At 41.0% G+C, this 15,880-nt stretch overlaps 2 protein-coding genes across 3 annotated transcripts; both read left to right on the forward strand.

Annotated features, from left to right (window-relative positions):
• The first annotated feature begins 2,374 nt into the window (after nucleotides 1-2,374).
• slc18a3a (solute carrier family 18 member 3a) lies at nucleotides 2,375-4,819 on the forward strand. Its single transcript, XM_015944751.3, has one exon. The coding sequence runs from the start codon at nucleotides 2,789-2,791 to the stop codon at nucleotides 4,346-4,348; it is 1,560 nt and encodes a 519-aa protein (XP_015800237.1). The 5' UTR covers nucleotides 2,375-2,788; the 3' UTR covers nucleotides 4,349-4,819.
• Nucleotides 4,820-5,213: 394 nt separating this feature from the next.
• On the forward strand, nucleotides 5,214-15,343 carry chata (choline O-acetyltransferase a). 2 transcript variants are annotated; one of them, XM_015944750.3, is made up of 15 exons: nucleotides 5,214-5,467; nucleotides 5,676-5,749; nucleotides 6,067-6,258; nucleotides 6,990-7,108; nucleotides 7,420-7,473; nucleotides 7,753-7,933; nucleotides 10,110-10,287; nucleotides 10,360-10,529; nucleotides 10,883-10,983; nucleotides 11,076-11,204; nucleotides 11,282-11,404; nucleotides 13,213-13,354; nucleotides 13,489-13,551; nucleotides 13,631-13,768; nucleotides 14,144-15,343. In XM_015944750.3, exons 2-15 carry the CDS (start codon nucleotides 5,702-5,704, stop codon nucleotides 14,519-14,521), a joined length of 2,016 nt encoding a protein of 671 aa, XP_015800236.3. In that variant the 5' UTR covers nucleotides 5,214-5,467; nucleotides 5,676-5,701; the 3' UTR covers nucleotides 14,522-15,343. The 2 variants fall into 2 exon arrangements, with proteins under 2 accessions (XP_015800236.3, XP_070398106.1); XM_070542005.1 differs by having other exon boundaries at nucleotides 14,251-14,420.
• Nucleotides 15,344-15,880: the final 537 nt, after the last annotated feature.

Genomic DNA, 15,880 nt, shown 5'->3' on the forward strand with positions numbered 1-15,880 from the left:
TAGCAACCCAAAATCAAAAAACAAAAAAGCAAAAAAAAAAAAAACACACACACACATCTTAATCACAGGAGCAGTAAATCATGTACCTCGCTCCGCTTTCCCAGGGGCTGCAAATATCAGATCCTATTGGAATGCTGTGTCACACAATACAGAATCTCCGGGCTGGGACATGACCAACCAACATACATCAGTGCACGCTCAAAATAAACTCAATATTAATGTCCAAACATTTCTTAAACACGTACCTCCATTCTGATGGTTTGTTTGAGGCAAAGTTCCATCTCCTAGCTCAGCCAGGGCGTGTTTCCTTGCAGAAAGTTTTTCTTTGCCAACACAGCTGTGTTTCATATGGACTAATGAGCAACTTCTGATTTTACACAGGATCAGTCAGCAACTGATTAGACAACAGTGCCCCGGCTGGAGAATCTTCAAAGTGTTTGAAATAAACAAACAACTGACAGCTACAGAATGAATGAATGAATGAATGAATGAATGAATGGATGGATGGATGGATGGATGGATGGATGGATGGATGGATGGATGGATGGATGGATGTGCTCCTAACCGAGCACTTCGCTCTCAGACTGCAGGTTTACTGGTGGTTCCCAGAGTATCTAAAAATAGGATGGGAGGCAGATCTTTTAGTTATCAGGCTCCTCTCTTGTGGAACCAGCTCCCAGCTTTAGTCCGTGAGGCAGACACTTTGTCTACTTTTAAGACTAGGCTTAAAACATTTTTATTTGATAGGGCTTACGGTTAAAATCTGATGTTAGCCTAGGTCTGGACAAGTGGGGGAGTAGAGGGAGGTGGAGTGTACAGTCGGTAAAGACGACTCTCCCTTGCCCTGCCTCCAACATGCCTCCATCTAAAAAGGTTTGGTTATCCAGAGTTATCTCTGTAGTTATGCTGCTATAGGCTTAGACTGCTGGAGGATACACTGACCACTTTTCACACTCTACTACTTTCTTCTACAATCTGCTCTTTAACTGTATTATTTACTGCTTTTTCAGCTAACTTTATTTTTCTCTAAGTGTTTTTCTCCCCAGAAGAAGCTACAATGATGTTCTGCTGAGCTGTGGTGGCCTCATGGCGGGGACCATCAACTTGAATACTGTTGCTAACCATTTAAACATTCTCCCTCTCCTGATAATAACATTTTACTTTCCTTGACATTGAATGTGCTACTACTAGTTTACCCGTTTAATTATAGATTCACTAGGATAACTACAATAAAGTTTATCTCTCACCAAATAGAATATGTACTAAGACATCACAATGTAACCATAGAGACATTACTTGGTGTGTGTGTGTGTGTGTGTGTGTGTGTGTGTGTGTGTGTGTGTGTGTGTGTGTGTGTGTGTGTGTGTGTGTGTGTGTGTGTGTGTGTGTGTGTGTGTGTGTGTGTGTGTGTGTGTGTGTGCTCTGTCTTCTCTATCCCCAGTGAGTCGTGGTGGATGGCTGCTTATACTGAGCCAGGATCCTCTGGAGGTTTCTTCCTGTTAAAAGGGAGTTTTCCTGTCCACTATCGCTGCATGCTTGCTTAGTATGAGAATTGCTCTAAAGTCAGTGACTCGATGCAATTTGCTGGGTTCCTTATATAGGAAACTTTTTTCTGATTGGCTTAATGAACTGACCTATATTGGAATGTTTATTATGTGAAGTCGCCTTGAGACGACTCTTGTCGTGATTTGGCGCTAAATAAATCATATAAATTTGAATGGATGGATGAAGTAGTATATACAGGTTGATATGTGCAGTTCTGTCGATAATATTTCAACTTTTAAGTTTAAAACAAGAAAATTCTGTGAAAATAATCAACTTGTCTTCTAAAATAAACGAAAACCTAGAAAACAAATCCGGTGTTTTCTGACGTTTTATCAGTCAGACTGCAGGGGTTTCAGGAAAAGAACATTTGCTTGTAATTACTGTTAACGACAAGTATCCCTCTACAGGAAGCGTTTGACCTTCTCTGGTGGACATTTGTTCATTACCTGGTTCTCTTCAGTCCAAATAAACTAGTTTATGTGTGTTTATGTACAAATTTCAATCATTCCGCTTCTCGGCGTTCCACTCGGAGCTGTCCACTAGCCCGTGGTGCTGAAACTAAAACTTTTAATTTAAAACTCTGTAATTTGTAGGTTTATCAAATAGAGCATGCATTTAACAAAGCACATTGGGCTCTGCTTTGATCCAGCTGACTAACCAGCAATGCGCATTCGGGATTTCGTGTTTAATTAGCATAAAAGAGCTGCTGGAGAGTAGCAGGACTGTGCGTCACAGCCATGGATGAAGATGAGAGGGAGGGGGGACACCATGGGAGCAAAAAATAAATAAATAAAAATAACTGCTGTGTGTTTTCCTTCCATCAACCGACAAAAGCCCAACCCGGCTGATGTGAAATGATGACTTGGCTCAGCGCGTTACAGGTGGCTGAAGACAGCTGCGCGCGTCTGTGAGCCGGAGCAGCGAGGCAGACGAACCTCAGACAGGCAGAGCGCGCAGGCGGAGCCGCGGCACTTTGCGCTGTCCGGGAACGGCACGTCACTTCAATCACGGGACAATGAAGCAACAAGAGGGCAAACGAGTCCAAGTAACGGAAGTGGAAAAGCGCGTGCGATGACGGAGATCGTGAGGGACAGAGAAGAGGTAATCAGGGCTCCCGGTTTTGGAGAAGAAAACCAACACAGAACAGATGTGTGAAGTTTTGTAAACAAACTCGGGGAGCTGAATTTTATTTTTCCACAAAAGAAAAAACAACACTTTTTAGGGACTGAAAGAGGAGGAAAGCATGGAGCCAGAGGGGACCACAGAGGAACAAGCCACTAATGTGGCGCAATCTGCCGCCTCTAAACTGTCCCAGATGGGCGAAAGAACTAAACAACTGGGAAGCGCAATTCAAGACCCAGAAAAACAGAAACGGATCATCCTCGTGATTGTCTGCATAGCACTTTTATTAGACAACATGCTTTATATGGTGATTGTGCCAATTATACCCGATTACCTCGAAGGGTTACAGAAGGCAGCGGATCAATCCCAAGCTGCTGCTACGCACACTAACTCCTCCAATAGCACCGTCCGAGAAGCACCCAAAGGGAATTTCGACCTCCAGATCGGGGTTCTGTTCGCCTCCAAGGCCATCCTTCAGCTCCTGGTCAACCCGCTGAGTGGCACGTTCATAGACAGAGTAGGCTATGACATCCCACTCTTCATCGGACTCACCATCATGTTCCTCTCCACCCTCACGTTTGCCTTCGCTGATAATTACGCAACGCTGTTCCTTGCGCGCAGCATACAGGGCCTCGGCTCTGCTTTCGCGGACACCTCAGGGATCGCTCTGATCGCGGACAAGTTCACGGAGGAGTCCGAGCGCAGCAAAGCGCTGGGCATCGCCTTGGCTTTCATCTCTTTCGGGAGCCTCGTCGCGCCCCCGTTTGGAGGAGTCCTGTATGAGTTTGCGGGGAAGCGCGTGCCCTTCTTCATCCTGGCCTGCATCTGTCTCACCGACGGCGTGCTGTGCCTGATTGTGCTGAAGCCCTTCTCCAACCGTGAGAGAGAAAACATGCCAGTGGGCACCCCCATCTATAAACTCATGATTGATCCGTATATAGCTGTGGTGGCCGGAGCTCTGATCATCTGCAACATCCCTCTTGCATTCCTTGAACCCACCATCGCTAACTGGATGGAGGACACCATGCAGGCCAGCGAGTGGGAGATTGGCATGACATGGTTCCCTGCCTTCTTCCCTCACGTGCTAGGTGTGTATCTGACTGTAAAACTAGCAGCCAAGTACCCCCATCTGCAGTGGTTCTACGGGGCAATAGGGATGGTGTTCATAGGGGCCAGCTCCTGCACGGTGCCAGCCTGTAAAAACTTTGGGCAGCTCATGATTCCGCTGTGTGGCATCTGCTTTGGTATCGCCTTCGTGGACACGGCGCTTCTGCCGACTTTAGGTTTCCTTGTGGATGTGCGGCACGTGTCGGTGTATGGTAGCGTGTACGCCATTGCCGACATCTCCTACTGCGTAGCTTACGCCCTGGGGCCCGTGGTGGCTGGACAGATCGTGCACGACCTGGGATTTGTCCAGCTCAACTTGGGCATGGGGCTCGCAAACGTGCTTTACGCACCGGCGCTCCTTCTGCTGAAGAACGTCACCAAGATGAAGCCGTCTTTCTCCGAGCGCAATATGCTCCTGGAGGACGGCCCCACGGGGCTGTACGACACTATTAAGATGGAGCAACGAGACAAGAAGAGAAGGGGGCTGTGCACAACAATCGAAGAGAATGGCATTGAGACTTTTGCGCAGCGCTCGCACTCGGAGGATGAGTCCTCAGGCGGAGAGTACGCTTAAAAGACTTTTACCTGAGCATCAAAGTGCCAATGTAGACTTGTGTGTGTTCATTTAAATTCAATCCACTGTGGAGAAAATAGGATTGAATGAGAATGTTGGTTATTTTCAGCATTTTAAAGTCATTCTGTTAAATCAAAGCCGCGTTTTCATTTTAAAGTGTTGAGATGTGCTGAAATAAATGTCCCATTCAAAGTATTTATCACTGAAGCCGGCTCGTGACGTAAAAAGGGGCGATTGTAATATTTGTCTTCTGATGTCATTCGTGTTTATTTTTGATGGTCAATTAAATATGCAAAACTGTGCCACGTGACAGTTTAGAATGAAGGGAATTAACTCTGCATCTTGTTGATTCTTCATTTAGTTGATTCATTATTGAATGGTGTGCTTCTGGAATGCAAAGCCTAAAACGATCTGCGACTGTATAAAACATGTATATTCATGTATATAATTAAATCAACATTATGTGAGCCATTCTGTCGTTTTTCATTGTTTCTATATGTGCTTATGATGATTTCATGTTAATTAGCAAATGAAAAATAATCATTTACACATTTGTTCTTAAAATCATGATTATAGGTTACTATTATTCATTTAAAAACGGTGCTACCCATAAAAAATTGAAATGAAACCCGAACAATCAGTCTGATCATTAGTCGTATTAAAAACTGGATGATTGGCCTCGTAAATTAATTTCTCAAATTAATAAATTACTTTCTGGAGCAAAATGATGAATAATGGATTATCATAAAACATAAAATCAAGTGTTTGAGTCTGGTATTGTCAGCCCATAATGATGCAGTGTCTAACCATGTTCCATCCGAGGCGGTCAGTCGGAGTCTAAATGAGGTGGAGTGGAGACGAGAGTTGCTAAATAAACTTCTCGGCGAATAACAGGACTTCTGGGAGGAGCTTGGCTGTCTGGAGGCTGAGGTATCCTCTCAGCATCATCTGAGCCAACAAGGGAGTTTGAGCTGATGCCATGAAGAGGACAGAAAGATGCTGGGATTGATAAAAGATGGAAGTGGGGGAATTTTAACGCCTGTTTCCAATAAATTGAGTAAAGATGGGTCAAACTAAAGTGATTACCTGAGCCTGAAGAGGAGAAGTGCAGCTTCTGCGGTGAGTGAGATAACAAATACCTTATATATGGTTGTAGTTTATAAAAAAAATACCTTGATACAGTTGTGTATTTTTATTAACAAATGTTTTATTGTTTTTCTACAAGCATGCAACATTCCCAGCTATGACTGGCATGGTTTTTAACGCTTTATTTAAATTTACTGCTTTTGCCTAAAACATGTTTTCCTGTTTTATTTTGTGAACCAAGCTTCTTGACAGCCCTGTGCTGCAAACATGCCAATTCTGGACCAAGAGCCGTCTAAAACTGAAGGGGATGGAGATGTAAATATCAACTCTCTGCTTCACGATTCTTTTTTAATCTCAATACGAGCCTTTTTCTTTCCAAACTTTTATAGTTAATTTGAGTGGATGGTGATTAAAATTCCAAAAACAAAGTGACTTTTAAAGAAAAAACTAAAAGATTTTCTTCTTTTCTTTTGCCAAATTGAGACATTTAACACAAGTGAATAGTTTCATGTACATTTTATTTAATAACTCCAAGTTCACTTTGGTTAAATGTTAAATCAGATATGTTAAATCAGATAAATCTAACAAGAGGTAAAATGCTAAAAAGTTTTTCTTTCCAATTCATCATTCAGGATCTGCCAAAGCTGCCGTTGCCCAACCTCCAGGACACACTGGACATTTACCTGAGATGCGTGAAACACCTGCTCACTAAAGAACAATTCAGCAGGACCCAAAACATCGTGAAACAGTTCGGAGTTCCTGGAGGAGAGGGAGAGTTATTGCAGCGCAAACTCGTAGAAAGGAGGGAGAAAACGGCAAACTGGGTGAATTAAAGTTATTTAGGACACAATCCATATAATTTCTGCTTTAAAGTTCAGAAACATTTCTGAAGTGCTTTTTATGCAGTTTAAAGGTGCAATTTGTAGGAATTCTACTGTAAAATAATCACAAGAGGAAAAAAGTCATGACAACTTATTGTTTTACTCTAGGCTGAAGCATGCTAGAGGCTAACTATGAGCTCACAATGCTAACGGTGAATTAGAAGCAGTCAGCTATAAAAAAGCTCAAGCTGCTTTTTCAATCACTAACAACTTGATATTACAATGAAATGTGGGTGTGGAGTGAACAATGAGTTAATCTTGATATTTTACTTCCTTTAATGAGTCGTTCAGAACTATCACAGCAAGACAGCAAACAACACGTCCTGTAATGCTGGAGGCATACTACCGTAATGAGTATAGTAAGTACTCCCTACCATAAAACACTGAATGCTAACACCACATAGGACAAAGTAACTATCTACTTATCAACTCGCTGTGTGTGACTCATCTTTGCTTGTCATCTAGAGTCTTCTGGCGCTGATCCATAACTGGCAAGAACCATGAAACTAAGAGAATGGGAGGGAAAGAGTCATATTTTTACTTAACAAAGGGACTGCAGCACCCACATTTGACCACAGGATATAAATCTTACAAATTGCACCTTTAAACAGAAAACTCTGAAATTTATGTTCATTTTATTCAAATAGCGTAAAATGTCTAATTTAAACATGTAGGTTTATGACTTCTGGCTCAATGACATGTACCTGAATAATCGACTGGCTCTGCCCGTCAACTCCAGCCCAGCCATGGTTTTCCCCCAACAAAACTTCAGGCTGCCTATCGACTATTTAAGGTAGAAAAAGACACAACACAACTGAAACAAATCTGATCATTTTCCATCCTCTCAAACAGCCAACATGAGAAGAAACCAGCTAGAAGACTTGAGTTTTGTGATTGATTCATAGAAACAGAGAAATTACAGTTGCTGGTGTGATTTATCACTTTGTTGCTCCACACCAAAAGATTGGGTCATTAGTTATTGAGCTGAGAGGTCAGAGAGGTTAGGCTGGAGGGTTAATGAGTAAAGAAAGTATGTTTAGTGCAATTACAGGTCAAGAGAATGTTTGTGAAATATATTGTAATAATTTCAGATTTTTTTTTTAGGTTTGCAGCACATTTACTTTCAGGAGTTTTGGAGTATAAGACGCTTCTTGATGCGTGAGTCACAAATGTCAAAATGGATTTATCCTCTCCAGGAAAATGTTTATATAACGGACAAAGATGTGTGTGTGTGTGTGTGTGTGTGTGTGTGTGTGTGTGTGTGTGTGTGTGTGTGTGTGTGTGTGTGTGTGTGTGTGTGTGCGTGCGTGTGTGTGTGTGTGTGTGTGCGTGCGTGTGTGCATGCGTGCGGGTGTGCATGCGTGTGTGTGTGTGTGCGTGCGCGTGTGCATGCGTGTATGTGTGCGTGCGTGCGTGCATGTGTGTGTGTGTGCGTAGTCATGCCCTGCCCATAGACTATGCTCAAGGCCAGCTGGCTGGAACTCCTCTTTGCATGGAGCAGTATTATCGCCTCTTCACATCATACCGACTACCGGGGCCTGAGAGGGACACACTTGTGGCCCAGGAGAGCACGGTGATGCCGGAACCTGAACACGTCATCGTGGCTTGTAAAAACCAGGTCAGACATGAGGATTTTTATTTTATGAAGCGTGACTGTCTTTATCTAAAAATGGTGGATTTTGTTATGGAGGAACACCCGAAAGTACCCAAGCATCCACAATTGTAACTAAGGAAGTAGGTGACCAGTAAAATGTACATTTAAACTGACAATTAACAAAACAACTGAAAAACTTCCTATTCCCCAAACATTTTAGAAACACATTTCATAGCTGACGTACAGGTGGAACTGGAGAAAATAGAATACGATGCAAAACTCCACTTATTTCAGTTATTCATCTTAGACTGAGAGACCATCTAAAGCAGGCGTGGGGAACCCTGGTCCTCGAGGGCCGGTGTCCTGCATGTCTTTGCTCCAACACTTCTGATTCAGTGGTTGATTCACCTGTTCAGCAGCTCATCAGGCTCTGCAGAAGCCTGTTAATCACCTGCTGATTGAAATCAGGTGTGTTGAAGCAGGCTTGAAACTAAAATATGCTGGATAGCGGCCCTCGATGGACCAGGGTTCCCCACCCCTGATCCAAAGGCTCAGGAACCCTTTGCAGGTGTTTAGATTAATTAGCTGATTAGAGTGTGACACTTTGAGTCTAGAATATGAAATATTTTTACAATATTCTGATCATCTGATAGGTTGACTTTGGGCTTCTCATAAACTGTAAGACATGATCATTACGATTAAGAAAAATTGCTTCGTAAGCTTCAAGTCATCCAGAACTCAGCAACCCACATAATCACTCCCACCCTCTCTTTCCATCACATCACCCCAGCCCTTCATGAACTCCGGTTGCCCATTAAACTCAGGATCATTTTTAAACTCCTTCTCCATTCACAATCTTGATCCTCCACATTTACGTGACATTCTTAACATTGCTTCCAGGCTAAAAACACACCTGTTCAGGGCAGCGTATTCGTTGTAGTCTCACTACTGCTTATCACTTGTTGTTTCCATTGTATTTGCTTTTTAAGTTTTAACAGTTTTTAATATTTAGTTTTATTGAATCTCTTAATGTGAAGCAACCTTGGGTGTCCTGAGAGGCGCTTTTAAATAACAAAAAAGGCTTGAAATATCTGGCTTTGCTTGTCACGATCTGCCCCTGCCCTCCTGACTGTGTTCCTCTCCTGCCTTGATTACCCTTAGTGTTCTCACCTGTCCCTCGTTAACCTGCCCATGTTTCCCTAATTAGCCCTTTGTATTTATACCCCCTGTTTTGCCCCTGTCCTTGGTCAGATCATTGTTGTTGTTTGTTGGTGTTCCTGTTCATCCCATCCTGCCATTAAACCATTTTTACTTTTACTGAAGCCTGCATTTTTACCTCCTGCTCAGCTCATCCACACATGGTCCGCCGTCTCCACCTCGCTCAACGTGACAGACAGAGTCAGTAACACTTCACAATAAGAGTCCCTTTATTAGTGCAACATAGTGCATTATTAAGCATTAATAAATAAAGGGTCCCTTTATTAACGTCCCTGATATTACTAACTATTAAGTGTTCTTAAGGTTAGGACAAAGGGTCACGGGGGTGTCTGCTTAGTAATACATTTTATAATATTAACATTAACATTAAGCAGTTGTTATTTTGTAGTTTATTAATGCTTAATGTATTAAGTGATGTTAATAAAGGGACCCTCATTGTAAAGTGTCTATCACATATATCAGTTTCACCTTTTAAGTCGAATTACTGATATGAATGAACGTTTGCACCACGTTCTAATTTTTAGAGTTTCATTTGTTTCTGCAGAACACAGCAATGCACACTGAGAATTTATTAATGTGTGCAGAAGGCTAAAATATATTTAGACAGAACAGATGTGGAGCCTTTAACAAACATGTGTTGTTTTTACTGTATCATTTTCTTGGTGGTTCATGCAGAACTTCAAGTGACAACACAATAATTTACTGGGCCGAGTCACGGTGGGGGGATGAATAAATGATGGATCTGAGAGTTTAAGACAGGGTTTTACACATTTATTGATCATGACTGTAATCTGACAGAGCAACCCAAAGAGGTTTCAGCCGTCATCACCTGTTATGACAAGATGATGGCATCGAAAGTAAATGTAAAAGATAGGTTTGGATGCAGTTCTGTTTAAACGATGCCACGAGCAGGTTTAACAAAGTCTTTAAGAAAAATGAGAAGCGTTTTAACTGCAAATAGTTCGTATCCCATCTAATCCAGTTCTTTGTCCTGGATGTTGTGATGAACTTCCGCCGGCTGAACGAGAGAGATCTGCTGACTCAGCTCGACAAAATTCTCAAAATGGCTGAAAATGAAGAAGAGCGCCAACCACCCATAGGTCTTCTCACTTCCAACGGACGGACAGAGTGGGCCGAGGCTCGCAGCTTCCTGATGAGAGGTGCATTCAAAAACAGATTCCTCATCCCCTCTGCATTTCCCAAATTTGACTGACATGATTTTTGATCCACAGAATCAACCAACAGGGACTCCCTGGACATGATCGAGCGATGTTTGTGTCTCGTCTGTCTGGATGAAGCTAGTGGTCCTCAGCTAAGCGACACCACATGTGCCGCAATGATGCTGCACGGAGGCGGAGCGGCCAAGAACGGGGGCAACCGCTGGTACGACAAGCCGATGCAGGTCAGTGAGCTCAGCTCTTCTCATCAAAATTCAGCACACACGTCATGCAAGAGCTTTGAATTTTGTTCAGGAAAACTAGAAGTTATTAGAGCAGGATGAAAGACATTTTGATTCATTTTGGATTATTTACTTAATAAGACGAAAAAGAAAATTTCATGACTGAGTATGCTTGTGTTCCCCTGCCAGTGGACTTATTTTGCCGAAGTCACACATGAATGTGAAAAATGGTTTAATCTAATAATTTCCCCTAGTGATTTATCCATACGCACACGACGGATGTTGCATTTTCAAAACAGCTGCACAAATACAGAGGTGAAAACTAAAGTTGCAAATGTTCTCTGTGTGTTCTACAGTTTGTTGTAGGAGCTGATGGTTGCTGTGGAGTGGTGTGTGAACACTCGCCTTTTGAGGGAATTGTTCTTGTGCAGTGCACAGAGTATCTACTTAAATACATGTAAGAGAAAATGTGTTTGCTGTTTTTTCTTTTTTAAATGTGGAATCTAAAAAGGCTGCTCTAAATTATCTCCGGTTCCTGTGTGGCATCAGGACTGGCAGCCCATCGAAGCTGGTCAGGGCTGCAAGTTTGAGCGAGCTGCCCGCGCCCCGCAGACTCCGCTGGAAGTTCCTTCCAGAGATACAAAAACTTATCTCCTCATCTGCTGAAAAACTTGAGAGGCAAGCATTTCATCCAGATTATTATTTTAATGGAAAATCGTTGATGTTCTGCTGAAAATGTTGCTTTTCTTGGTCAGACTGGTGAAAAATTTGGACATGAATGTCCATAAATTCTATGACTATGGAAAAGAGTTCATCAAGAAGCAGAAAATGAGTCCTGATGCTTACGTCCAGGTCGCACTTCAGTTGGCTTTCTACCGGTGAGAACAAGTTCAACTTTATCATCATGTTGGACAAATTACACTGCAAAAACTGACATTCAAGAAAGTTTACTAAACATGATTTTTGACATTTTACTTTATTTTTAGGGATGCCCAATATTGTTGGTCTGTCATCAATATAAAGATTAAATATAGAAAAATATTGGTATAATTTTTCAGTCTAACCCAACCTTTACATACCATACACATATTATACACCAAACTCTTCAGCTACTTATCCTGTCTCTAAAAATGTCAACTATAACAGATCTGAGGTTTAGCTGTGGAGATAGTTTAGTTTATTTGGCACAATTTAAGATGTAAGTTTTGCCCTGTGTAATGAAAGCACGCTGTTCTCACAGCACAAAGCTACATGTAGCTAATGCACACATTAGCTTCATGCCTAGGGAGAATGAGATTCAGCTGCTGTTGGAGACTAATGGGCCATTCCCATCTGTACCGGGTCGGCCCGGGCCGGGTAGTGTAGGTTGTTTACATATCTGGGTGGCCTGGTATTTTTCCGGGCCAACCAAGGCTCATTCTCAGCCCTCTTCTCGAGGAGGTCTGCTTCAGGCCGACCAGGGCCAACACACCCACTGCTGACAGCAAATTCACACCTTCCATTAGAGCAAGCCTCTGATTGGTGGGTAGAATCAGCCCACATGGGCTTAAGACAAGGATGTGTGGAATCAACCGGGCCAGGCTGGGGCCGACTGGGGCTACCCGGCCCGGGCCGACCCGGTACAGATGGGAATGGCCCATAAATAAACACGGCTCTTTTCCTGTTACTAACTTCAATTAAAGTAGTTGTTATTTTGCACAGAAAACATTTGAAATGTAAACATGCATGAAAGGAGATATGTGATGTTGGTAACCTAAAATGTATTTGTTTTCCTTTATTTTATGAGAGGGGGACACAGCATTTATCAGATATTAGTACATATATATATATATTTTTTTAAAAAGGGCCAATATCAAGCATCCCTTATTTTGTGTCCAAAACGAAAACAAATCTTTGGTTTGCCAGAATCATCAAAACTAGAAAAATAACTGTTAAATTTGTTTGCTAGTTGTACGAATTCTAGCCAAACAAAGATTTTTTTTCTTTTCATATATGAAATAAAATAACATTTCTAAATACGTGGCCTTTTTTACTTTCTTGAAAATCAGGTTTTGCAGTGTAACAAAACAATAAAAATGGATCATATTTAATGGCCCAGTGTGCTACTTTTTTACTTGCTTATAATCAAATTCTGCGTATCCCATTTACAAAATGCATCATTAGTATTTTTCACTACCGTCTATTCCAAGTACTTTTATTAGCTTGAAAATTGACAACATAAACTGTGGACGATGCTCCATAATTATGTGCCATCTTGAAATACGATAGCTCTTCCAGGACATACGAGATATAATGTTCTCTGCGTTTTGTGCTTTAGCATGATGTAAACTGACAGGAACAGCAAGGGCAGCACTCTGCCCTGGAAGCATAGTCTGCCAAATAAACCAAGAAGAAGAGAACAAAAGTGTAGTTGCTGTACTTGTTTAGTTTCAATAACATTAATGGCATGGTGGCTTTTTGATGTGTGTGGGCTACTATAGTTGTAATTCCTGCTGTGACCTGTGTGGCGCTAAAGAGTCCAAATTTTCACACACTGGGCCTTTAAGAAGGATTATGTTGTTTTGAGTAGTTTTCTTCAGACTAAAAAATAAGATAAAGGTTTTTAACATTCTTGAAAACCTGTTTTTATAGCGTAATGCTGATTTTAACACTCTTAAAACTTTTATTTCCCTGTGTATTGTTGCAGGTGTCATGGCAGACCAGTGTCGACGTATGAGAGTGCTTCCATACGTCGTTTTCAGCAGGGCAGAGTAGACAACATTCGCTCTGCCACACCGGAAGCTTTGGCTTTTGTAAAAGCAATGACTGAAGGGAAGCTCAGCTCCGGTGTAAGATACCTTCATATTGATGCTGCACTTGTGTCCTCTGTGTTAACTGAATTACAGAATCAGTTTTTCTTTGTTTATCAAGCAATTATACTTTGATGGTTGTTTGTGTTGATGTAATATTGTGACATCTGCAGGACACTGAGAAGATGGAGTTGTTACAAGAGGCCATCAATGCTCAGACAAAGTATACCATTCTGGTAACCTTACTTCATCTCTAGATTTCTGTTACCCCGTTGTGCTACTGATTATGCCAATAACTTCAAATGTCTTCTTTAGACAATTACAGGTAAGGCAATAGACAATCACCTACTGGGATTACGTGAAATTGCACAAGAAATGAAGATGGAGAAGCCAGAAATCTTCAAAGATGAGGCCTATTTGATCAGCAATCAGTTCATACTCTCAACAAGTCAGGTGATTTTTCATATATCTTTGTTCTGAAATGTGAGATTTTTTAGAAAATCTGCCTTGAAATAAGAAAAATAAAGAAAACAATTAAGATTTAGTTTTAGTAATTATATATTAAGAGAAAAAGAAAAATAAGTTATTTCATTGACTAATTTAAATGGAACATGAGTTTTTTCTTTATTTATATTAGCTCTACGGTCAGTGCAAAATATGTTTTAGCTGTTCTTTGCACTAAATTCCTCTCACATGAAGTGATTTAGACAGTTTTATTCTTGGCATTTTCAGTACCTTCCAGAATGAGTCGTTTCAGGGCTCCATCACTTTAATAAACAAACTGCAGCTGGCAACGCTGAAATAAACCTGTATTGCCTGCTTCCTCAGGTCCCAACTACTGTAGAGATGTTCTGCTGTTACGGCCCGGTGGTTCCAAATGGATACGGGGTGTGTTACAACCCTCAGTCAGATCACATCATCTTTTCTGTGTCCAGTTTCCACGAGAGCCCCCTGACATGTTCAGCTGATTTTGTAAGGTGCTTGGTGCAGGGACTCCTGGACATGAGGGATCTGTGCAACAGGTGCAAGCATGGCTCCGATTCAGCCGAGCAGAGGAACGGTCAGATGCCTGAGATGCACTCACACACAAAAACAAGCGATAAAACACCACAGAGGAAATCTGGCCAGACCAAGAGTCAACCAGCATCTCCTCAGGTTCTGGTGAGGAGTTCAGAACAGAAAATCCAAACCAAGAAACCATCATGAAAGAACAGAAGTAGAACACTGACAGAACCAGTCATGTTGTTGGAGTTTTAAATGTATTTGTGCAACAATAGTGTATTTCTGCTGAATCATTTAAAACACACACTGTCACTGTGACACTAAATTGTATGTGAAGATGTGTTATTGTAAGATGTGCTGTCAATACAGAGATGTTATAATTATAACAAAAACGTTATTTATTTTTAAGATATAGTTTAATGGCTGTTTTCACAAAAATACATATATATGAAATAATTTTAACTGTATATAAATAGAAAATATAAATCAAAAGTATTCACTGAATTTGGTATTTTGTTATTTAAAAAATTTTATTGCACTAAAAAGAGAAATTATCCAAAGAAGAATTCCTCTCAGAGTGGCCAGAATTTGTTCTGTGGTTATTTTAGGCAATCATGTGACGTGTGTTTAAAAATCAATTGCTGCTATTATTCACTAAAGATTGTAAAAGTGAAATCTCCTTTATCGTTTGTGCTGTAGAACAAAAACCTTCTTTACCAGTTTACATATACTGGGTGGTATTTCATGTACTGGGACTGACACTGTGCTTGTGTATAAATAAAACTAGAGTATAAAATATTTAAAAGGGGTAACTTGTGATATAAAAATGGCATGTGTATTTGTAAATTCATGGGGAAATATAACTATTAGGCTTATTTTTCTATGATATAATCAAATGTAAAATGGTGTGTGTACACTTGAAAATGTATATGGTAAATTATATATATCAGAGATGATTTTAGAGTTAATAACTGTCAGTATTGTAACTGTTAGATTTTATTCAGTATTAAAATATTAAAACTCTAACCAAAAAGGTGTTGTTTATTATGGTGTTTACATTGAAAAATACCATTTTAAATAGTTTGTTAAGAGTTTCCCGCAGAGTTGTTTATTTATTTTTTCTTAAATTAGCACAGAAAACATTTTGAGCCTTTTTCTAATTCCTTTAAGTTTTGTGTTTGCCTTTTTTGTTAGATTAGCTGCTTTTGTTCAGTTTCAGTTAAGTTTCTTATAGATTTTTAAGAAAAAGTTTATTTAACTCTGGTGTAATAATGAGTGAAACATAAAATTTTCCACTGGAGCGGTTCGCAGCTGAGTGTGAAGCATCTGGGATAAGCATCGGCTCCTCTAAATCTGAGACCAAGGTCTTGAGTCGGAAAAGAGTAGAATGGCTTCTCCGGGTCAGGGATGAGGTCCTGCCTCAAGTGGAGGAGTTTAAGTATCTCGGGGTCTTGTTCACGAGATCGACAGGCGGATTGGTGCTGCATCTGCAGTGGTACGGGCGTCATACTAGTCTGCCGTGGTGAAGAGAGAGCTGAGTCAGAAAGCAAAGTGGGATCGCAG

This window comes from Nothobranchius furzeri, chromosome 12 (assembly GCF_043380555.1).
Source record: "Nothobranchius furzeri strain GRZ-AD chromosome 12, NfurGRZ-RIMD1, whole genome shotgun sequence".
NCBI classification, from domain to species: domain Eukaryota; kingdom Metazoa; phylum Chordata; class Actinopteri; order Cyprinodontiformes; family Nothobranchiidae; genus Nothobranchius; species Nothobranchius furzeri.